The 24,385-nt window shown below is 41.4% G+C and overlaps 1 protein-coding gene across 2 annotated transcripts; it reads right to left on the reverse strand.

The window, feature by feature from the left end:
- LOC128056556 (39S ribosomal protein L30, mitochondrial) lies at positions 1–24,318 on the reverse strand. Of its 2 annotated transcripts, XR_008200169.1 has the most exons (7): positions 24,254–24,318; positions 16,816–16,893; positions 15,227–15,307; positions 9,845–9,991; positions 9,551–9,624; positions 9,283–9,472; positions 1–131 (listed from the first exon to the last, which is right to left on the reverse strand). XR_008200169.1 is itself a non-coding variant. In XM_052649342.1 (6 exons), exons 2-6 carry the CDS (start codon positions 16,864–16,866, stop codon positions 9,340–9,342), a joined length of 486 nt encoding a protein of 161 aa, XP_052505302.1. In that variant the 5' UTR covers positions 16,867–16,893; positions 24,254–24,318; the 3' UTR covers positions 9,236–9,339. The 2 variants fall into 2 exon arrangements, 1 of the variants encoding a protein (XP_052505302.1); XM_052649342.1 differs by lacking the exon at positions 1–131 and having other exon boundaries at positions 9,236–9,472.
- Between the last annotated feature and the right edge of the window lie 67 nt (positions 24,319–24,385).

Genomic DNA, 24,385 nt, shown 5'->3' on the forward strand with positions numbered 1-24,385 from the left:
GAAGGACTTTACAGGATTTGGGCTTTTATTAGATGATTTTGATGAGTGTTCACAGAAGCAGGGGTTGCTCAGGATTGGACGCTGTCAGGAAAAAGAGATGGCTCTATGACTGGTGTCTTCATTAATCTCATCTAGAAGGTGAGAGGGAAGAATTGAGGCTGAAGCTTGTGTCAAGGAGCAGCAGCCCCCACGTTACCCAGAAGAGGGGAATGTTCAGTCATTTTTCTGGCTTGAACAATATTGGTGTTTTCAACTATTCTCAGACATGATTACATAATGAGCGTGTTTTTGTCTTGATCCGTCAGTCACAGATGGAGAAGGAAATGTCAACCTACTCCAGTATCCTTGCCTGGAGAAGCCCATGGACAGAGGAGCCTGGTGGGCTACAGTCCATGGGTTGCAAGAGTCGAACACAACTTAGCAACTAAACCACCATCAGTCACACAGAGGCTTTATCTGATGTTGGTGATCTGTGAAATCGCTCCAGCTCCTAGACACACCAAGGTGTGATGGTTCCAAGCCAGCTCCTGACTGTCAGAGTTGTTTTTCTCTAATGATCCTCCTTGGCCAAAGACAAAATCAGACCACAGGTATGAATCCAAGACAGCCAGATTTTTCACTTGTTAAGAGTTTGCTGATTCAGGGAATTCCCTGGGGGTCCAGTGGTTAGGACCACTGGAGGGGGCATGGGTTCCATCCCTGGTTGGGGAACTAAGATCCCGAGTGCCGTGGGGTGTGGAAAAAAAGAAAAACAAAACAGGAAAGTTTGCCAGGTGAGACCAGGAAGATGTCCAGAGGGCATAGTCTTTATTGGACCAGAGCTAATGCCCCCTCTTCTGTCATAGGATGAGTTGCTGAGTCATCTGATGTGACAATGACTGCACAGCAGCATTTAAGATTTTGGACAGGATACAATGAGAAAAGATAGAAGGCAGGAGAAGGGGATGACAGAGGATGAGATGGTTAGATGGCATCACCAACTCAACGGGCATGAGTTTGGACAAACTCCAGGAGATAGTCAAGGACAGGGAAGCCTGGTGTGTTGCAGTTCACGGGGTTGCAAAAAGTTGGACATGACTTAGCAGCTGAACAATAACAACAATGACCAACCATAACACAGGCAAGTACCAGAAACCAAAGGATCGTGAGTCTCGTGACAAGTCTTACAAAGCCAGAGTCCCAGATTATAAAACTCAAGCAATGAACACACTGAAAACATCCCAGAATCCAGCAGGGTCCTTTAGAGAATCAGGTGTTTTATTTATCCTTATATCCACAGTTGTGCTTGCCCTGTAGTATGTAAATACAATCAGAAATACACCGCCTCACCCCCAACCACCACCAGTTGAGAGGAAATCAAGGTGTTCAAAGGGGCTTTGAACATCCTGTCTAGTCTTGTCAGAATTGCATTGCTGGCAGGTAGGACGTGCAGTGGAAAAACTCTCAGTGGTATCTTTAAAATTACCCTACCAATGCTGGCCCAATGTTGCTGCTGATTTTCCTCTGCTTTGTGGGTAATGGGCTTCCCTGGTGGCTCAGAGGTTAAAGCGTCTGCCTGCAATGTGGAAGACCTGGGTTCAATCCCTGGGTCGGGAAGATCCCCTGGAGAAGGAAATGGCAACCCACTCCAGTATTCTTGCCTGGAGAATCCCATGGACAGAGGAGCTTGGTGGGCTACAGTCCACGGGGTTGCAAAGAGTCGAACACGACTGAGCGACTTCACTTTCACTTTTACTTTGTAGGTAATATCACAAAACATACTTGCCAAGTTTCACTTTTTATTATGTCCACCTCCTTACATATAGAAAATCACTTCAAGGCTCTTTAATTCTTTCTCAGTTTTGTAGGGCTCCTGTGATGATCAGCACATTTGTTTCTAAAGCATTTCAATGTCACGGAATAACTCCAAATCAGCTACCTAGCCCATCAGTATAAATATTTAGTTTTGTTACTGGGCAGATCTGGGAGAGGGCATTGAATGGATCTAATTTTTTAAATATTAAAAAAATATTTATTTATGGATGCACTGGGTCTCTGTTGCTGCACTTGGGCGTTCTCTAGTTGTGGTGAGTGGCAGACTGCTCTTCATTGTGGTGCTCAGGTTTTTCACTGTGGTGGCTTCTCTTGTGGAGCTTGGGCTCTAGCGTGCTCAGGCTTACTTGCTCCGTGGCATGTGGGATGTTCTTGGGCCAGGGATCCAATCCATATCCCTTGCATTGTCTGGCAGAGTCTTAATCTCTGGACCAAGGAAATCCAAATGGATAAAACTTTTGAGGAAAGCTTATATTTCAAGGGCAAATTTGAGTCTGATGACCCAGCCTTCTTAGTAATTTTTAATTTTACTAAGTATGTATAATCTACACACACAATTAAATCAGTATTCCAGGGAGTCTTTAAAAGGTCAGTTTAGGGTATGGCTAGTTCCCTGAGGCAAGCAACTGTGGGCTGTCCCTTTGTGGGAGAGGGAAGGAGGTGGCTGGGTTTAGAGTGACAATATTGGACAGCGATGTGTGAAGGAACAGCACCAGTTTACCACAGGTTAGGTGATTACCTGAAATATGCTAAGGGTTTACCGTCAGTGGAAGTCTATATAGCACAGCATGGGGAGCCATTAAGATTAATGGAGACCCAGGAACTAAATCAACTGAAGTTTTCATACTTTTATTATTGCTGCTGTGGTTCTTACTCAAGGCGGATACACATCTTGGCTACTGGAGGTAAAGAAAGACTGAAATAAGCCAAGAGCCTCTGGTGATTTCCATTTAACTGAAGCTGTTCCCTAGTGCCTGTTCAGATTCATAATGAAAAGAAAGGGAGTGGGGGCAAGGAGAGAATGTTTAATTTCATAACAATGGAGAAAACTTCTAGAAGATAGTTTTATGGTACCAGTCTTTGTGTCCAAGGACTATGTTTCTTTTAACATTAAAAATATATTCACTGAAATATATTTAATAGACATATAACTAACCTAGGAAGATCAATTCCCTTCATTTTTTATTTTTTGCTGATACAAATTTATTACTTTTTATAAGTAATTTTGTCCTCATAGGTAGATTTATTATACAGGAGACAGGGATCAAGACCATCCCCAAGAAAAAGAAATGCAAAAAAGCAAAATGGCTGTCTGAGGAGGCCTTACAAATAGCTGTGAAAAAGAGAAGAGAAAAACAAAGGAGAAAAGGAAAGATATACCCATTTGAATGCAGAGTTCCAAAGAATGGCAAGGAGAGATAAGAAAGCCTTCCTCAGTGATCAGTGAAAAGAAATCGAGGAAAACAATAGAATGGGAAACACTAGAGATCTCTTCAAGAAAACTAGAGATACCAAGGGAACATTTCATGCAAAGATGGGCTCAATAAAGGACAGAAATCGTATGGACCTAACAGAAGCAGAAGATATTAAGAAGAGGTGGCAAGAATACACAAAAGAACAGTACAAAAAAGATCTTCACTACCCAGATAATCACGATGGTGTGATCACTCATCTAGAGCCAGACATCCTGGAATGTGAAGTCAAGTGGGCCTTAGGAAGCATGACTATGAACAAAGCTAGTGGAGGTGATGGAATTCCAGTGGAGCTATTTCAAATCCTGAAAGATGATGCTGTGAAAGTGCTGTACTCAATATGCCAGCAAATTGGGAAAACTCAGCAGTGACCACAGGACTGGAAAAGATCAGTTTTCATTCCAATCCCAAAGAAAGGCAATGCCAAAGAATGCATAAGCTACCGCACAATTGCACTCATCTCACACACTAGTAAAGTAATGCTCAAAATTCTCCAAGACAGGCTTCAGTAATACGTGAACCGTCAACTTCCAGATGTTCAAGCTGGATTTAGAAAAGGCAGAGGATCAAATTGCCAACATTCACTGGATCATGGAAAAAGCAAGAGAGTTCCAGAAAAACATCTATTTCTGTTTTATTGACTATGCCAAAGTCTTTGACTGTGTGGATCACAATAAACTGGAAAATTCTGAAAGAGATGGGAATACCAGACCACCTGACCTGCCTCTTGAGAAATCTGTATGCAGGTCAGGAAGCAACAGTTAGAACTGGACATGGAACAACAGACTGGTTCCAAATAGGAAAAGGAGTACGTCAAGACTATATATTGTCACCCTGCTTATTTAACGTCTATGCAGAGTACATCATGAGAAATGCTGGGCTGGATGAAGCATAAGCTGGAATCAAGATTGCCAGGAGAAATATCAATAACCTCAGATATGCAGATGACACCACCCTCATGGCAGAAAGTAAAGAGGAACTAAAGAGCCTCTTGATGAAAGTGAAAGAGGAGAGTGAAAAAGTTGGCTTAAAGCTCAACACTCACAAAACTAAAATCATGGCATCCGGTCCCATCACTTCATGGGAAACAGTTGGAGAAACAGTGGACACAGAGGCAGACTTTTTTTTTTGGGCTCCAAAATCGGCAGATGGTGATTGCAGCCATGAAGTTAAAAGACACTTACTCCTTGGAAGGAAAGTTATGACCAACCTAGACAGCATATTAAAAAGCAGAGACATTACTTTGCCAACAAAGGTCCGTCTAGGCAAGGCTATGGTTTTTTCCAGTAGTCACGTATGGATGGGAGAGTTGGACTATAAAGAAAACTGAGTGCCGAAGAATTGATGTTTTTGAACTGTGGTGTTGGAGAAGACTCTTGAGAATCCCTTGGACTGCAAGGAGATCCAACCAGTCCATCCTAAAGGAGATAAGTCCTGAGTGTTCACTGGAAGGACTGATGCTGAAGCTGAAACTCCAATACTTTTGCCACTTTGATGTGAAGAACTGACTCATTTGAAAAGATCCTGATGCTGGGAAAGATTGAAGGTGGGAGGAGAAGGGGACAACAGAGGATGAGATGGTTGGATGACATCACCGACTCGATGGACATGGGTTTGGGTGGGCTCCAGGAGTTGGTGATGGACAGGGAGGCCTGGCATGCTGCAATTCATGGGGTTACAAAGAGTTGGACGTGACTGAGCGACTGAACTGAACTGAAGGTACATTTAATCCTCGGAATTTTTTTCTTTTTGATCTGATGGTGAATGGGATTGTTTCCTTAATTTCTCTTTCTGATCTTTCGTCTTTAGTGTATAGGATTGCAAGAGATTTCTGTGTAGTAATTCTGTATCCTGCAACTTTACGAAATTTATTGATGAGCTCTAGTAGTTTTCTGCTGGAATCTTTAGCATTTTCTATGCATACTTCTTTTCCAATTTGGATTTCTTTTATTCCTTTTTCTTCTTTGATTATCATGGCTAGGACTTCTAAAACTATGTCGAATAATAGTGGAGAGAGTGGACATCCTTGTCTTGTTCCTGATCTTAAGAGGAAATGCTTCCAGGCTTTCCACCATTGAGAATGATGTTTGCTGTGAGTTTGTCATATATGGCCCTTATTATGTTGAGATATGTTCCCTCTGGGTTTCCCAGGTAGCTCAGTGGTAAAGAACACGCCTGCCAATGCAGGAGACTTGGGTTCCATCCCTAGTTTGGGAAAATCCCCTGGAGGAGGAAATGGCAATCCACTCCAGTATTCTTGCCTGGGAAATCTCATGGACAGAGGAGCCTGGCGGGCTACAGTTCACTGGGTCAAAAGAGTCAGACACGACTGACTGACTAAGCAGGCACACACACATAATTAACCACATTATCATTCACTAAAGTGATCAATAATTTTTTCTCCAGACAATGAAGAAAATTAGAGGACAGAAAATGAAATATTGTTTAGCTATTTTTTTCTCTAATCATTTCCTATCATCTTACTACTTCTGAGGGAAAAAGAAATATAAGTAATCTTATCCAAAGGCATTTCATCATTTGTCACTAGATTGTCATTCTAAGAAATAAGGGTAAAATTTTTATTTAGTGATTAACATTTTATGTCTGTTTCTTATTTGGAAACTGTACAGACTTCCAGTCTTTTTTTTTTTTTTGGCTGGGCTTCATGGCATGTGGGAGCTTACCTCCCTGCGCCCCATGAAGTGGAAGTGTGGAATCTTAACCACTGAACTGCCAGGGAAGTCCCCCAGTCTTAATTAATTATTTACCTAAGATATTAAAGTTGAGAAAAGTTTAAGTGTATAAAACAGATTGTGACATGTATACTTTAAAAAAGGTGACAGATGGTTTAGACAGTAATTTAGACCCTTGATATTTTTATCAAGCTGTGTGCTCGAAAGTCAACTTAATACTCCTCAAAATATAAGAAGGGAAAAATACCACCTACAGTTTAAAGTCTTTTAAAAAATTTTTTAAAGAAAAACAAGACAAATAATGTCTTTTTTCTTTATTATTATTATTATTTTTTACTTTACAATATTGTATTGGTTTTGCCACACATCAACATGAATCTGCCACGGGTGTACACGTGTTCCCAATCCCGAACCCCCTTCCTCCTCCCCACCAACACCATCCCTCCGGGTCATCCCAGTGCACCAGCCCCAAGCATCCTGCACCCTGCATTGAACCTAGACTGGTAATTCGTTTCTTATATGATATTATACATGTTCCAATGCCAGACAAATAATGTCTTCATTGAGATTTCCTTACTTTTTGTTCTAAAGTACCTCCCAAACAATCTTGCTCATGCCAAAAGCTTCCTAAAATGGCCTGTGCGATTCCAAACTTTGGTGAACTTGTGATAGAATGATAAGCATACTATTAACAGTTAGTACTGTTAACAAGAAAAGATGAAGAAAACAGGTGTTTGGACTGAAAGAGGCACCATTTAGATTGAGAAGACCCTGGGAACTGGAGAGGCTCTTAAAAAGATAGTACTTAGGTAACTTTATCTCCCCTGAGCCTGACCAAAGGGCCTATGGTTTCACCAAGGAGTGGCCAGACAAACCTTCTGAAATAAAGCAATTCTCAGAGACACAAAGACAGGAGAGAAGAAGTCCCTAAAAGGTTTGAAATGATGGGAGGCAAAGGAGTATGAATCTCGGGATTCCCCTTGTCCAGCTTGAGGATGGACTTGACCAGGCTTGGCATATCAACTTAATGGAAGCCCCCTGGATCCCGGCCCCTGGCAGTCATGCCTTTGTGGAACTTCCGTCCTCCTTGAATGTGGGCTGGACCCGTGACTTGCTTCTAACCAGTGGAATGCAACAAAGGAGATGGAATCCAGATGACTGCATTTACATGGCTACCTAAGAGGTAGCACCCATCTTGCTGGAGTCTCTCATTCTGATGCTGCTTTTAAAGAAGCAACTTGCCTTCAATTTTATAGCCACAAGGAAATGAATTCTGCCAACAACCTGGGAGAGCTTAGAAGCAGATACCCGTTCTGTCAAGGTTCTGAAAAGAGGCCAGTTTTGGCTGATACCTTTTTTGTAACCTTGTCAGACCCTAGGTGGACTAGCAAGTTAAGCCATGCCCAGATGCCTGACCCAGACAAACAGTGGGATAATGAGCACATGTGGTTTTAAGCGGCTGAGACTGTGGTACTATGAAAACAGAAAACAAACGCTCTAGCCTGTGCTCATCTCCCGACAGGCTTTTACTCTTCTGGACAATTTCATTTCTAAACATCCAAATGAAGATTTAGATATTTTCCTTTAGTCAGGCACAGCTAAGGTTAAAATAACTTATCCAAACTTTGTTAGACTCTTTGGGTAAAAATTAACCAATGGTCCTCTCCCCATGTTAAACAATATTAGCCCAGTAAAAGATGGGAAAACATCAGCAGGGGCAACTTTCATATCCACAACTGGCCTCAAGCTAACTAAAGCATGGACAGCTTCTGTTGTGGCAAATAGGCATCTCTCCAGTTAGAACCAGCCCTGTGAAGTTAGTATCCTTCCGCTTTATATCCTCTCCAGGCTATATACATACCGGATGTTCAGTAATTGTAGAACTGAAACTGTGACTGCCTTGAAGCTTATTAATTCATGGATCTGGCTTCACTTCAGGCAGCACTTCTGCTTGATGCCCAGATTTTGACAGGACAGACACGGGACCACAGGCAGCAAGTATGCCAATGTTACTGCTGCCTGAGCCAGGTTTTAGGAGAATAAAGGGCAAATAAACGACAATAAAGCGCAACTAGAATTCCGAGTCTTCAGTATCATCTTTAGTTATAAGCTGCCAAGGGATCTCCCAGTACTGAACCTCTGCTGAAATTCTTACTTCTCCCCACCCCTACAAGTATCTGAAAAGGAAACAAAAGGAAATAATTTTCCCTAAAGAATTTTTCCCTTCTCATTTACTTCTTTTAAATAATAAACCTCAATTGTTGGCAGAGGTTTCTAGGAATTCAAGGAATATCAATAAAGTTTAGGCCAAATGAGATTTATAACTAGAAAATAGATACTGCTGCTGCTGCTAAGTCACTTCAGTCATGTCCGACTCTGCGACCCCATAGACGGCAGCCCACCAGGCTCCCCCGTCCCTGGGATTCTCCAGGCAAGAATACTGGAGTGGGTTGCCATTTCCTTCTCCAATGCATGAAAGCGAAGAGTGAAGGTGAAGATGCTCAGTCGTGTCCGACTCTTAGCTACCCCAACGACTGCAGCCTACCAGGCTTCTCCATCCATGGGATTTTCCAGGCAAGAGTACTGGAGTGGGGTGCCATTGCCTTCTCCCAGAAAATAGATACTACTGGGTGTTAAAGAACAGAATGAAGCCAAGTCCACACATGTACGTATAGACACGACAGCACACAGCCATCTGCCGAGCTATACCTGGTGTCTAAAGCCTCTGGCTGAATCTCTGTTCCCCAGCAGAGCAGACTAAGCTCCTTTAGGGCAGGAACCACATCTGGTCAGCCCTGGATTTCCCCAACACATAACACACTCTTCACTCAAAGGGCCACTTATAGACTCTGTAACAACCTAGAGGGATGGGATGGGGAGGGAGGTTCAAGAGGGAGGGGACATATATATACCTATGGTTGATTCATGTTGATGTTTGGCAGAAACCAACACAATACTGTAAAGCAACTATCCTTCAATTAAAAATTAAAAAAAAATTTTAAAGGACCACTCATAGAGTGTGCTGAATCCAAATGAGAAAACCAGTTTTTAAAAAAGTTAATGATTGCTAATGTGTCACCTGAACCCACGTGTTTAACCATTGCTATTCTTACCCATTTTCCAGTTACACTACTGGGGGGTGGGGGGGGGAGGGGAGATAAACTACTGAGGGTGGGGTGGGGAGTGAATTAAAGCAATTAATTGCACTAAAACCTCCAAGTCTACACCAAGGAAGAATCACACCATGTTTAGCCAGTGAAAAGGATTAGAATTTTTTCAATATTTTAATGAGAACACTTTCTCACCATCTTTAAATAGAAATGACTTCCACTTTTTACTCTGAAGCTGCTGGGCTGTCGCTGTCAGCACTTCTTCGCTTCCTGGTCCGTGGGGTTCAGAAGCCACCTCACAACCAGCTCACCAGTGCTTTTCAGGCACGTGTTGGACATGTCCTCCTCTGTTGGGAGACCCTGGGGCAGCTTCAGGGGCTTGATTCTGTGACATGAGAGGATGCTGTTAGTGTCATACCAGGTAACACATTTTAAGAAACTGCTAGAATACCAAATGACAAACCTTATCAAATGTTTAACCACTTTCAGCTTTGCATTCACTGAAGGGATATTCTTGTGAACTTGAGGAGTGTGTGCCTACAAAGGAAACAACATTAGGGATCAGTTTCAACAGTGCAGATGGTCCCACGCGCCAGGAAGAGGGCAAGGTGAAGTCTCCTTCTATCTAAATCAAACTTTCTAATATATTACATGAACTAATACGTTTAAACAAAAGAAATATTAAATAAGCAGGTTAAAAGTTTTAAAGGTGGAAAATTTACAGCAAATTTAAACAACACTAAAGATGACTACATACTTTTTGTAACCCAAGCATCTTTATTATATCTTTCTCCCAATATGGACGTCTTTTTGTACTTTTTATTCTGGTAACAATATGCAGTTTATGAGGTTGCTGCGGATCCCCACCGTATTTTTCATGATCTTCAGGTGAAGGCCGAAAAACCTAGAAAGAAGAACTACAAATGATAAATTTTCAACATAGCTTCAATGTATTCCCCTCCTTTTTTTCTCTTAAAAAAAAAACTTCAAACAACTACATAATGATTTCATATCTAATCATTCTACAATCCTTATCCTCAAATTGAACATTTCTACCAGTCCAACTACTCAGATAGAAGAAGTCAAAGGAGTTCCTGCACTAAGAAAAACATCACACAGCCGGGGATTTCGTTTTGTTTTGATAAAAAACAAAGCAGGAGGAACCGGATGACAAATGCCAGGAGAAGGCACTGCACTATAGTGGATTGGCCTTGAACTGCATCCCCTACCCCATTCAAGGACGGGATAAATGTAAACTTATAGTAACACGTGAGTATTATTAAACAGAAGTATGTACTGAGCTACATTCCCAAATAAGGATATACGTATAACACTATTTATAATACTGGAACATTTAAAGGTCATATCCATATTCCTCAAGAGAATAGCTATAAAAAATTATGATTATTGTGTAGTCATAATTATTACATTCTAAATAAAACTAGTAATAATATAACTAAATCAGATGTGATGCAAATAAATTCCACTGTATTCTACTGGATTTAATGCTGCTATTAAAATGAATAAGGCTTATCATTTACCATTTTTGTAGGTACTAACTTTGAAGGATGGTCACAATATACTCTTGAGCAAAGACAACCAAATTTCCACACCACAAAAAAACAAATTTCCACACCACTATGTGTAGTAGGATTCTGTATTTGCTTCACCTATACCATGATGGAGGTTCATGACATTGTACAGGAGACAGGGATCAAGACCATCCCCATGGAAAAGAAATGCAAAAAAGCAAAATGGCTGTCTGGGGAGGCCTTACAAATAGCTGTGAAAAGAAGAGAAGCCAAAAGCAAAGGAGAAAAGGAAAGATATAAGTATCTGAATGCAGAGTTCCAAAGAATAGCAAGGAGAGATAAGAAAGCCTTCCTCAGCAATCAATGCAAAGAAATAGAGGAAAACAATAGAATGGGAAAGACTAGAGATCTCTTCAAGAAAATCAGAAATACCAAGGGAACATCTCATGCAAAGATGGGCTCGATAAAGGACAGAAATGGTATGGAACTAACAGAAGCAGAAGATATTAAGAAGAGGTGGCAAGAATATACAGAAGAACAGTACAAAAAAGATCTTCACGACCAAGATAATCACGATGGTGTGATCACTCACCTAGAGCCAGACATCCTGGAATGTGAAGTCAAGTGGGCCTTAGGAAGCATGATTACGAACAAAGCTAGTGGAGGTGATGGAATTCCAGTGGAGCTATTTCAAATCCTGAAAGATGATGCTGTGAAAGTGCTGCATTCAATATGCCAGCAAATTGGGAAAACTCAACAGTGGCCACAGGACTGGAAAAGGTCAGTTTTCATTCCAATCCCAAAGAAAGGCAATGCCAAAGAATGCTCAAACTACTGCACAATTGCACTCATCTCACATGCTAGTAAAGCAATGCTCAAAATTCTCCAAGCCAGGCTTCAGCAATACGTGAACCGTGAACTTCCAGATGTTCAAGCTGGTTTTAGAAAAGGCAGAGGAACTAGAGATCAAATTGCCAACATCCGCTGGATCATCGAAAAAGCAAGACAGTTCCAGAAAAACATCTACTTCTGCTTTATTGACTATGCCAAAGCCTTTGACTGTGTGGATCACAATAAACTGTGGAAAATTCTGAAAGAGATGGGAATACCAGACCACCTGACCTGCCTCTTGAGAAACCTGTATGCAGGTCAGGAAGCAACAGTTAGAACTGGACATGGAACAACAGACTGGTTCCAAATAGGAAAAGGAGTATGTCAAGGCTGTATATTGTCACCCTGCTTATTTAACTTCTATGCAGAGGACATCATGAGAAACGCTGGGCTGGAGGAAGCACAAGCTGGAGTCAAGATTGCCAGGAGAAATATCAATAACCTCAGATATGCAGATGACACCACCCTTATGGCAGAAAGTGAAGAGGAACTCAAAAGCCTCTTGATGAAAGTGAAAGAGGAGAGTGAAAAAGTTGGCTTAAAGCTCAACACTCAGAAAACTAAGATCATGGCATCCGGTCCCATCACTTCATGGGAAATAGATGGGAAAACAGTGGAAACAGTGTCAGACTTTTATTTTGGGGGGCTCCAAAATCACTGCAGATGGTGACTGCAGCCATGAAATTAAAAGACACTTATTCCTTGGAAGGAAAGTTATAACCAACCTAGATAGCATATTGAAAAGCAGAGACATTATTTTGCCAACAAAGGTCCGTCTAGTCAAGGCTATGGTTTTTCCAGTGGTCATGTATGGATGTGAGAGTTGGACTGTGAAGAAAGCTGAGTGCCGAAGAATTGATGCTTTTGAACTGTGCTGTTGGAGAAGACTCTTGAGAATCCCTTGGACTGCAAGGAGATCCAATAAGTCCATTCTGAAGGAGATCAGCCCTGGGATTTCTTTGGAAGGACTGAGGCTAAAACTGAAACTCCAATACTTTGGCCACCTCATGTGAAGAGTTGACTCATTGGAAAAGACCCTGATGCTGGGAGGGATTGGGGGCAGGAGGAGAAGGGGACGACAGAGGATGAGATGGCTGGATGGCATCACCGACTGGAGGGACGTGAGTTTGCATGAACTCCAGGAGTTGGTGATGGACAGGGAGATCTGGCGTGCTGCAGTTCATGGGTCGCAGAGTCGGACATGGCTGAGCGAGTGAACTGAACTGATACCATGATGAATGTGTACATATGATGTATTCTATAAATACTGATTCTAAGAATATGACTTTAAATTCTAAACATAAGTCTAACAATTCTATACATATGTGTGTGTGTTGGCCGTTCAGTCGTGTCTAACTCTCTGCTACCTCATGGACTATAGCCTATCAGGCTCCTCTGTCCATGGAATTCTTCAGGCAAGAATACTGGAGTGGGCAGGGGTTCTTCCCAACCCAGAGATCAAACCCAGCTCTCTGAATTGCAGGCAGATTCTTTACCACTGAGCCACCAGGGAACCCATATAGGTGTGTGTATACATGTATACACACACACACCCTTAAATGTAGAAAGGTCTCAAAAACATTAGGTCGAGAGTCATACCTCTGGGGACAGACTGAGGAAGGACAAAAAAAATTTTACTTTAATCACCAAGAATATTATTCAATCATTAACTTCTCCACGGAGGGATCAGGTTACACTGCTAAATGATGAAAGCCGCCGGAGAAGCATTATAGCCAAGATGATGCACATCTTTAAAAATACATAAAAAAGAAGTACATGGAGGGTATGCGCAGTGGCTGTCTCCAAACAGGTGAGATGAAGGGTATTTTTCTAGAACTTTTGATGAAATGTTGGTGAGAAGAATGGTGGCAAACAGAGGATGGGGTAGGCGCACCAAAGAAAAGGAGAGACGACATGAAGAAACGGTGTGAGGAGCATGAAATATTCAGGAAAAATCAGTGGTTCCATGAGAATAGGCAGGAAAAAAAACATGAAAAGCAATGCAAGGGGAGTTAAACCAAGCTCAACTATGCTGAGTCTTTAGAAATTTCCAGAAGGCATATAAAGCTATTGGAGGTTTGAAACAATATGACATTTCAAAGACAGGTTCGGAAAGAAAACTCTTTCAAAAGAACTGGAGGTGGAGATTGATACAAAAAAACTCAGGAAGGACTTAAGGACATGGTTTAAGGGTCTGAATTACAGCAGCTGTAACAGAAAAGGACTGATCTGGGGACTTTGGCCAGTAAAATAGATGGATTTATGGTAGGTGAGGGAGCAGATGGGGTTGAGATTGACTCAAAGGTTTTCAGTCTGTGAAATCAGACAGAGGATCAACTGACATCACTAATACAAGTGATGTATTAGTAATACAACTAATACAAGCACGTTCTTTTAGTTTGGTTATTTGGAGGGAAAGTAAGACAATGAGTTCAATTTTGGATAACTTGAAATACCTATGGGTTATCCAAGCAGCAAGGTTTAGAAATTATTTGAGAAAACAGGAGTAAGTCTGGAAGATGGGCAACGGGCTACAGATGTACACTTCAGAGTCATTTCTATGAGGCTGGAAAGTTTTCACACTCACTACAGCTGGCGATCAAAATCACTGCTTTCCACATTTTAAACAAATGTCAACATCTGTATCTATCCTTTTCTTCCAGAAGTTTACAGTCTAAGAAACATGGAAAGATATGACAATGTAGTTGCAGACCATGACTTGGAAAAAAAGAGAGTTCTGATAAAAGAACATCAAGCATGTTACAGGTATCAAAATAATTGACGGTAATACTATTTTAGCTTTTAAACAATCAGTAGAGAATGGTGGTTGCCAGAGACTGGGGAAAGAAGGTATGAGGAGTTACTGTCTAATGGGAACAGAGTTGTTCCAATTTTGTAAGATGAAGAGTTCTGGAAAGGGATGGTTGTGATGGTCACACAATAATATGAAAGTACTTAATATCACTGAGAGAAAGTGTTAGTCGTTCAGCTGTGTCCAATTCTTTCCGACCTCCTAGACTGTAGCTCACCAGGCTCCTCTGTCCATGGAATTCTCCAAGAAAGAATACTAAAGTGGGTTGCCATTCCCTTCTCTGGGGGATCTTCCCCACCCAGGGACTGAACCAGGGTCTCCTGCATTGCAGGCAGATTCTTTACCATCTGAGCCACCAGGGAAGCCCATAGTATCACTGAAGTGTACACTTAAAAAAAGAGTTAAGATACTAAAGTTCGTATCTTATGCATTTTACCATAACACTGAAAATTTGGAGAAAACAAAACAAAAATCTACTGAGGGCTTAGCCAGAGTTTTTCGAAAGGATGATAGGTACACACAAGTTTAGCAGAGAAGATCCAAATTAGCAACAGTTGATAGAGAGTGAAAACCAAGAGCCACAGGGACAGTCTGAGCAGGAGGAAGACAGTTTGTTTTCTCAGGACAACGGTGATATGAAAACACAAAATATTAAGGGAAAAAACCATAATCAGGAATAAACAGGTTCTGAGATGACAAAAAATCCACTACTTAAAAGGCCAGTAGCACAATTTTATTTTTAATAATTATTTACCTAAATCACACTATGTTTAAAACTCTACCCTTCTACCTATATCGACAAATAATTTAACGTGAAAGTTTCCAATATTGCAAAACCCAGTGCCTTTCAAAACACAACATGTTTTTCAAAAACAGTAACAGGAAAACAAAACCTTGTTCTTACTTCATCTGGAATTCTTGACCTCGTAAATTTGTGACGAATCCAGTCTGTACAAACAAGAGGTTCCACACCTTTTGTTGCCGTCTAAAATGTGACATAAAACATTTGATTTTTAGCACTCTATCTAGTGCAGAAATCCAAACCTACTATTTTTAGGTGACGAAAGTCTACTCTTTTTGTTCTCGTGTTAGTTGCTCAGTCTTGTCTGACTCTTTGCAGCCCCATGGACTCTAGCTTGCCAGGTTCCTCTGTCCATGGAGTTCTCCAGGCAAGAATATCGGAGTGGGTAGCCATTTCCTTCTCCAGGGGATCTTCCCAATGCAGGGATCGAACCTGGGTCTCCTGCATTGCAGGCAGATTCTTTACTGTCTGAGCCATCAGGGAAGCCCTATTCTTACCTAACCTGTAATTATTAAACATTTATCTCAACCACCTAGCTGAATGAATACATCTTATCTTACCACTAACATTAAATATTAATATAAATGTTTAAGCCAGCGATTGGCAATAATTTTCTGTAAAGGAGCAGACAATAAATATTTCCAGCTCTGGGCTACATGGTTCCCAGAGCCAAGTCTCAGCTCTGTCGCCGCAGGGCCAAAGCAGCCATCAACAATATGTAAACAAATCGTTGTGGCTATGTTCTAATAAAACTTTTTCAAAAACAGATGGTTGGCTGAACCTGGCCTGTAGGTTATAGTTCATCAATGCGATCAAGACAACATATGGTAATTTACCCTTCAACAACACAATGTAAAAGAAAGTCAAAGTGAGTTTCCAGTTTTCTTTCTAGTCCCAACAGTGCCATCAACTCTGGGTTCCTGTCTCCTGTTCTCTTTCTACAAGCCTGCAGTAGTATTTCTCCCGGGCTGCAAAAGAAAAAGGTTCACTGCCAATCCTTCATACCAGGAAACTCCTCTGGGTAGGCAGTAATCCTCCTCTCTATGCCTTCCCTGGACAGCAGACAGCACTGAGAAGCAGGAAGGAATGGGGGTGGGGGGAGGGGGGAAGTGATGGACACAGGCTCTGATCCACCAGGAAATAATACTGACCACTCAAGATTAATCTGAGGCTAAGGTAAGAATCTCAGCACCTGACATTATTATCATCTAATTGCAGGTCCTACCTAGACTCTGGCCCTCATGAGTAGTCTAGGCTACACCACTCCAATTTCTAAAAGACTAGAAAGAAACACATGAAAGTACAAACATAAATGATCTCTGAGAAACTGTTTCTTTTCTTTCTACTTTTCTACATTTTTCTAATATTCTAAGATTGAAAATGGACTCTTTTTAAAATTGAAGGGAAAAAAATCTAAAAAGATTAAGGTGAACAAAGGGGAATCAACACTAGTCATTTTTTACCAGCATGTTCTCCAGGAAAAGGTCTTTTGTGATTTCAATTCTTTAGGAATAAAACAGCAAATAAACCAAATAAAATCAACTCTCAACATTAAAAAAAAAATATATATAAAGAAACTTAAAAATGTAACTTGCCTGTATGTTTTGTTAATTAGAAAAGAGATTAAAAGTTCTGAAGGAATAGAAAAGCAAGACAACTGGAAAAGATAATTACTGAAAAGAAACACTTACTTGTAGTCTCCCTGGGGGCCTCTGAACTATTGAGCGCAAAATCCCTGCCATGGCTGTGATGGCTGTTCTCCTTAGAGGCTATGAGAAGTGAAAAATAGATCTGTGGGTCACGTATGTTTTGGAAACAGATAGCTCTACCATTTCTGTAGTAACAAAAAGCTGAGCAAATTGAAAAACTGAATGAAGCTTAACAGTACAATCTTGGTTGTTTTAATACAATAAAGACAAGAATTAAGTTATAATAAATGTTTTAGTCAGAGTTCAAGAAAACCATAAGCAGTAATTATACATTAACCATGTACCATTTTCACCAAAGAGTTAAACCCTAAGTTGATTTCAACAACAAAAATGGGCAGTGGAGGTTCAGTTCAGTTCAGTCACTCAGTCGTGTCCGACTCTTTGCAATCCCATGAATCGCAGCACGCCAGGCCTCCCTGTCCATCACTAACTCCTGGAGTTCACTCAGACTCACGTCCATCAAGTCAGTGATGCCATCCAGCCATCTCATCCTCTGTCGTCCCCTTCTCCTCCTGCCCCCAATCCCTCCCAGCATCAGAGTCTTTTCTAATGGGTCAACTCTTCGCATGAGGTGGCCAAAGTACTGGAGTTTCAGCTTTAGCATCATTCCTTCCAAAGAAATCCCAGGGCTGATCTCCTTCAGAATGGACTGGGTGGATCTCCCTGCAGTCCAAGGGACTCTCAAGAGTCTTCTCCAACACCACAGTTCAAAAGCATCAATTCTTCGGCGCTCAGCTTTCTTCACAGTCCAACTCTCACATCCATACATGACTACTGGAAAAACCATAGCCTTGACTAGACGGACCTTTGTTGCCAAAGTAATGTCTCTGCTTTGCATGCTATTCACCTAAACATGCTATTTAGGTTGGTCATAACTTTTCTTCCAAGGAGTACGCGTCTTTTAATTTCATGGCTGCAGTCACCATCTGCAGTGATTCTGGAGCCCAAAAAATAAAAGTCTGACACTGTTTCCCCATCTATTTCCCATGAAGTGATGGGACCGGATGCCATGATCTTCGTTTTCTGAATGTTGAGCTTTAAGCCAACTTTTTCGCTCTCCACTTTCACTTTCATCAAGAGGCTTTTCAGTTCTTCACTTTCTGCCATAAGAGTGGTGCCATCTGCATATCTGAGGTTATTGATATTTCTCCCGGCAATCTTGATTCCAGCTTGTGCTTCTTCCAGCCCAGCGTTTCTCATGATGTCCTCTGCATAGAAGTTAAATAAGCAGGGTGGCAATATACAGCCTTGACATACTCCTTTTCCTATTTGGAACCAGTCTGTTGTTCCATGTCCAGTTCTAACTGTTGCCTCCTGACCTGCATACAGGTTTCTCAAGAGGCAGGTCAGGTGGTCTGGTATTCCCATCTCTTTCAGAATTTTCCACAGTTTATTGTGATCCACACAGTCAAAGGCTTTGGCATAGTCAATAAAGCAGAAGTAGATGTTTTTCTGGAACTGTCTTGCTTTTTCGATGATCCAGCAGATGTTGGCAATTTGATCTCTAGTTCCTCTGCCTTTTCTAAAACCAGCTTGAACATCTGGAAGTTCACGGTTCACGTATTGCTGAAGCCTGGCTTGGAGAATTTTGAGTGTTACTTTACTAGCATGTATGATGAGTGCAACTGTGCGGTAGTTTGAGCATTCTTTGGCATTGCCTTTCTTTGGGATTGGAATGAAAAACTGACCTTTTCCATGGCAAGAATACAAAGAACTGTACAAAAGAGATCTTCACGACCAAGATAATCATGATGGTGTGATCACTCACCTAGAGCCAGACATCCTGGAATGTGAAGTCAAGTGGACCTTAGAAAGCATCACTACAAACAAAGCTAGTGGAGGTGATAGAATTCCAGTTGAGCTATTTCAGTGGAGGTTCAGTTCAGTTCAGTCGCTCAGTCGTGTCCGACTCTTTGCAATCCTATGAATCGCAGCACGCCAGGCCTGCCTGTCCACCACCAACTCCCGGAGTTCACTCAGACTCACGTCCATCGAGTCAGTGATGCCATGCAGCCATCTCATCCTCTGTCGTCCCCTTCTCCTCCTGCCCCCAATCCCTCCCAGCATCAAAGTCTTTTCCAATGGGTCAACTCTTCGCATGAGTTGGCCAAAGTACTGGAGTATCAGCTTTAGCAGCCTTCCTTCCAAAGAAATCCCAGGGCTGATCTCCTTCAGAACGGACTGGTTGGATCTCCTTGCAGTCCAAGGGACTCTCAAGAGTCTTCTCCAACACCACAGTTCAAAACCATCAATTCTTCGGTGCTCAGCCTTCTTCACAGTCCAACTCTCACATCCATACGTGACCACTGGGAATCTTTAACAGGGAGGGCAGATAAAGAATGCTTTTCTCTAGTACCACAATAAAAGAAAGAGCTGGAAAGGACTGAAGAAATCCCAACCCCTAATTGGAACTGATGACCTTCTTACTTTTTATATGGAAAATGAATCCCAGAGAGTTCAGTCATTTTACCCAAGAGCTTCCAGCTTTTAAGAGAGTATATGGTCTGGAACCTAATTCTTCTATCACATTTTCATTAAATCCTAATACCCTTCTGTTAAGAACAGTACGATGCTCTTTTTTGCTTACTTGCATTTTAAACTATTCTTAATGAACATGCATTGTTTTTATAAAGTAAAAGTCACGTTTATTTGGACACAGAACAATTATAGCCTACTATACTGACTTAAGGGCTTCCCTCGTGGCTCAAAGGGCAAAGAATCTACGTGCAATACAGGAGACCTGGGTTTGACCCCTGGGCTGGGAAGATACCCTGGGGAAGGAAATGGCTACCCACTCCAGTATTCTTGCCTGGAGAATTCCATGGACAGAGGAGCCTGGTGAGCTAAAGTCCACGGGGTCACAAAGAGTCGGACATGACTGAGTGACTAACACACACACACACACACACACACACACACACACACACACACTGACTTAAACGGAATGTAGAAAGATTAAGTTCATGAACTACATGCATTAATATATTTTGGATACGTGACTTAATTCATATGTTTCAATTCCCTCCCTGCCCCCACACTCCAAGATCAGAAAGAAAATAACACCTATCTTGCAAATGAATTATTCTAAAAACATCTAAAACAGTACTTGGCACATCAGTAGCCCTTAATAGATGGTAACTTTTACTATTATAAGATCATTAAGTTATTATAAAGCTATAATAAGAGTACCTTAACATGCCAAAATAACGTAAGTGCTGTATTTCAGTGTCTACCAGATTTTGGCTCACTCAAGCTCTGCAGGTTTTTCCTGTGGTGTGGAAAGAGCAATGAAGTTGGGGAATCAATGCAAGATGTCCCCCTAAAAGGGCCTGACTTCAGAAAAATTATCAGCAACTGAACCAGTACTTCAAAATTCTATATCAGTTTTAGAAGAGCTAACTACTATATTCTTAGTGCCCCCAAAGCAAAAATTTTGCTTTATTCATATTCTATACCTGTGGCATCTAGCATACTATCTGATAGACAGCAGGCACCCAGTGTTTGTTGATGCATGTCTGAATTAATTAATGGGTTACATCCATGGTCCACTCCACCGAGCATTCAGAAGTAAATCAGAATTTCATAACAGTCATTCAGATTTTATACTTCAAGCATTACAATACAGCATAGCACTTTCTACTTCAAATTATCCAGTTTTCTTGGCTGGCTGTTTAGATCCTTTGTATCAAGGCTTCTTTAGAAGAGATGCTTAATCCTCCAGCCCTCCAATCAAACAATCTAAATTATTTTCCCTACCATACTTCTTCCTCCAAAGTTAAGCATTTTCTTAGGTACTAACAAAGATAGTAGGTACCTAAGCACAAAGTCAGGTACTAATCCAATTTATTTAGCTTCGCTCTTTGTTAAATCTTTCTCTTATCATTTAGATTCCAAGCAAAGCCTCCTAATTTGCCTTCCTGCTTCTATTCTAATTTCCCCAAGGTCTTTTCCCCACAGCAGCAATCATCTCACTAAATCTGAAATCAGGTAATATCAACACCTCTGCTCAAAACCTTCCAAAGAGCCAGGTTTCTCATTGTTAGAGTAGGTGGTTACATACAAGCCAGAGAGGAAGGGTAGAATATCTATGTCATCCGATGACACAGGATTAGTGGTGGAACTAATATTTAGCTAAATAAAGATGTGATAGATATAGAAATAATTATAGATACATATACATACTTGGGTTGGCCCTCTTGGCTGAGAGGACCTAAAAACAATGGCATCCCAATAGGGATGAGCACACCCAGTGCTAAGATCTTAGTTCCTAATAGCATTCTCTGATAAAAAGAACCAGGACTCCTTGGAGAAAAGGCTGATTACACGGCTGTAGCAAGGAATATATAAAGAATATATAAAGATAAGTCTGGAGCATCTTGTAGTGCTAGAAAGGAACTACTCAAAAAAGTCAAAAATGACGGGGGTATGTCAAAGGGACTAGAACCCAACTGAAAGAGCTCCCAGCGGCTACAGCTGAAATAATATGAGCAACAAGGTAAGTAATACAGTACTGGCATATAACCCAAAACATAAACTAACTATGAATCCATACTGATATAAACAGATGTATAATGAGAGAAAGGAAAAAAAAAAGACCTCTCTTACAGAAGAATTTCAAATAATTTATGTAGATACTTCCCTCTCAAAGAGGCGGAGAAAAGCTATCAACACTTAAGCATGGGATATGCTTAAAGACTTTCTGCCAGAGTCAGGAAAGAAGTCGGGGTGGGCGGGGAGGAGGGAATAATGTAACACTAGAGAAATCTAACCAACGCTACATCTTCAAAGTGATCAAGATTAACATCAACTGTGATAAAAGCCAAGCTAATAGCATATATGGAATGAGAGAATGAGAACAGCACTTCACCTCTTCCAAAAACCCCTTTCATCACTCTAACAGAAAAATATCAGACAGACTCCAATTGAAGGACATTGTACACAATACTTGACCAGTATTTCCTCAAATACCTGACTGCCTCAAACTGTCACGGTTATCAAAACCAAGGTAAGTCTGAGAAACTGTCATAGTCAAGAGGAACACTTGACAACTAAACATAATGTCATATTTTGGATGGAATTTTGAAAGAGCAAAAGGACATCAGGTAAAAACTAAAAAAATCTGAATGAAGTATGACCTTTAGTTAACAATGTATTCATATTGGCTTATCAATTATAACAAATATACCACATTAATGTAAGATGTTAATAAAGGGAAATTTTGTGTGGGCAGGGTATATAGGAAATATTAATATCTGCTTAACTTTTCTGTAAATCTAAAATTACTCCAAAATTAAAATTTATTTATTTCTAGACTGAAAACTTCTAACTTAACACTTTTTCATTTTAGAGTGGCGGCCAGTCCTTACCCTTCCACCCTGAGGATTTCATCTCCAATTATTCTCTTGCTCAGTTGCTATACACATCCGCTGCAAGAAAGCCCTGTTCCCTGCCAGGCAGGCATACTCCCCTGACTATTCCCTCTCCTGGAATGTCCCTGATATCCAAATAGTTAATTCTCTCACATCCTTCAATTTCTGGCTCCAATCTCATCTTCTCAATGAGGTCTACCCTGATTCCATTATTTAACATTTTGACCCAGAGGACAATTGTCAGCACTCCCAATGTCTTTTACTCTACTTGACTTTCTTTCCATAGCACTTCACATCTTCTAACATAATTTAATTACTTGTTAGGTTTGTCGTTTACTGTCTGTTTCCACCCAATAGCATGTGAGTTCCACAAGGACAAAGATTTTAAAATTTTGTTTTTGGTTTGCTCTGTCTATTCACAGATCTATTTCAAGCATCTACCTAAGCAGCACAGCCTTGTAGCAGCCACTCAATCAATTTTTGCTGAATGAAGTTTCACTTCCAGACTTCAGAAGTTGTGACAGTCAAAAGTCATTAACTTTTAATAAGTAAAAGTTGTTCTTAATAATTAGGCACATAACTCTTGGACCTTGAAGCAATGATACTGTCTTTCACTGTACAACTACCTTTCTCTTGGACAGATAAAAGGCCAGGGAAATAAATGCAGGGCTTCCCAGGTGGTGCAGAGGTAAAGAATCCGCCTGCCAATGCAGGAGAGGCAAGAGATATGGGTGCGATCCCTGGGTCAGGAAGATCCCTTGGAGTAGTAGGAAATGGCAATTCACTCCAGTATTCTTGCCTGGAGCTACAGTCCACGGGGTGACAAAGAGTTGGACAAGACTGAGCACACACACACACTTGAGGAGTATGATCCCACTTCCATCCCATTAAAAAGAGAGAGCGCTGTCTGTGAAACTCTAGAAGCCTATCAGAGAAACGTTAGCATATCTGGGGAGAGAAGGGCAGGCTACCAGAGCTATTTTCCCTAACTTCCACCCCTGATATTGTCTGATAGGTCTGCTGCTGTTGTTTTACAATGACCGTACATGTAACTGTTCTTAAAAAAAGAAAACTAATTCCTTTTCTAAAGAGGCAAGGTACATGGGATTTTCCAGGCAATAGTACTGGAGTGGATTGCCATTTCCTTCTCCAGGGGATCTTCCCAACCCAGGGACTGAACCTGGGTCTCCTGCATTGTAGACAGATACTTTACCATCTGAGCCACCAGGGAAGTCCAGAGGCAAGGCATCTATTTAATAGTAAATGGGGGTCGGGAAGGAACGCAGAACGTAGAACCTCCCTTTGAGCAAAGTGACATCTCTGAGGGGAAGAAATGCCTCTTTTTTGAACTCTAATGCCTACTAGGCAGCCCTCCTAAGTGCCTCTTGGGAAAATAGAAAACAAAACAACGCAGAACAAGTAGCTTTGAGTAGGCAGCGATCAAGACACGGTTGCAAAATCACGACTTTTGGTAAAACGGTAATTTTTTTTTTTTTTTTTGGTTGCGTCCCACAGCAAGCGGGACCTTAAGTTTCTCTACCAGGGATAGAACCCACGCCTCCTCCAGCGCAAGCGCGGAGTCTTAACCACTGGACCTCAGGGAAATCCCAAAAGGTAAAATAAGCCAACTCCGGAGGGTTTGCGTTCTAAAATGCAGCAATTTTTAAATTATACAATTTTGTGTCACCATTAACAATTCGTTAGGCTGACCCCAGCAGAAAGCCAAAGTTACGAGTAAAACAGAAGCACAGAAAATGCGAAAACACCCTTTCCCGCCAGACTGCCCGGCCGGGGACGCTCAGTCCTCGAGCTCCAGTAAGGCGGGGCTCCTCAGGCCGCATCCCGGGAACCCTCAAACCGAGAGACGGGATCCAGCCGGTAAGCGGCTTTTCGGGAGACCAAGGGCCAACCCTGGACGCAGGCCCATACAGCTTACTGTGACTCGTAAACCCAGAGCCGAATAGACAAAATCAATCCTCATCCGCATAGGGTTCACAGATACATGCTCCTAGCAAAAATGCACTACCTTCAGCCACTCATTCCCCACTCACCAGCAGTTGCTAGAAGTCTCTCAGCCTTAAGTTAACCACTGAGGAGAACAGGAGCCGAGGAAGGACCCAGAGTGCCACACTCAAACTCGGCCGTAACAGTGCATACACACAGTGCCGCACTTTAGTTCCAGA

This window comes from Budorcas taxicolor, chromosome 11 (assembly GCF_023091745.1).
Source record: "Budorcas taxicolor isolate Tak-1 chromosome 11, Takin1.1, whole genome shotgun sequence".
NCBI classification, from domain to species: domain Eukaryota; kingdom Metazoa; phylum Chordata; class Mammalia; order Artiodactyla; family Bovidae; genus Budorcas; species Budorcas taxicolor.

Coding starts and splice junctions, on each gene's coding strand:
- LOC128056556 (XM_052649342.1), bottom strand. CDS start 16,866: ATGGCAGGGATTTTGCGCTCAATAGTTCAGAGGCCCCCAGGGAGACTA. Junction 15,308..16,815: donor GGCCCCCAGGGAGACTACAA/GTAAGTGTTTCT, acceptor GTCACATTTTAG/ACGGCAACAAAAGGTGTGGA. Junction 9,992..15,226: donor GGTCAAGAATTCCAGATGAA/GTAAGAACAAGG, acceptor TCTTCTTTCTAG/GTTTTTCGGCCTTCACCTGA.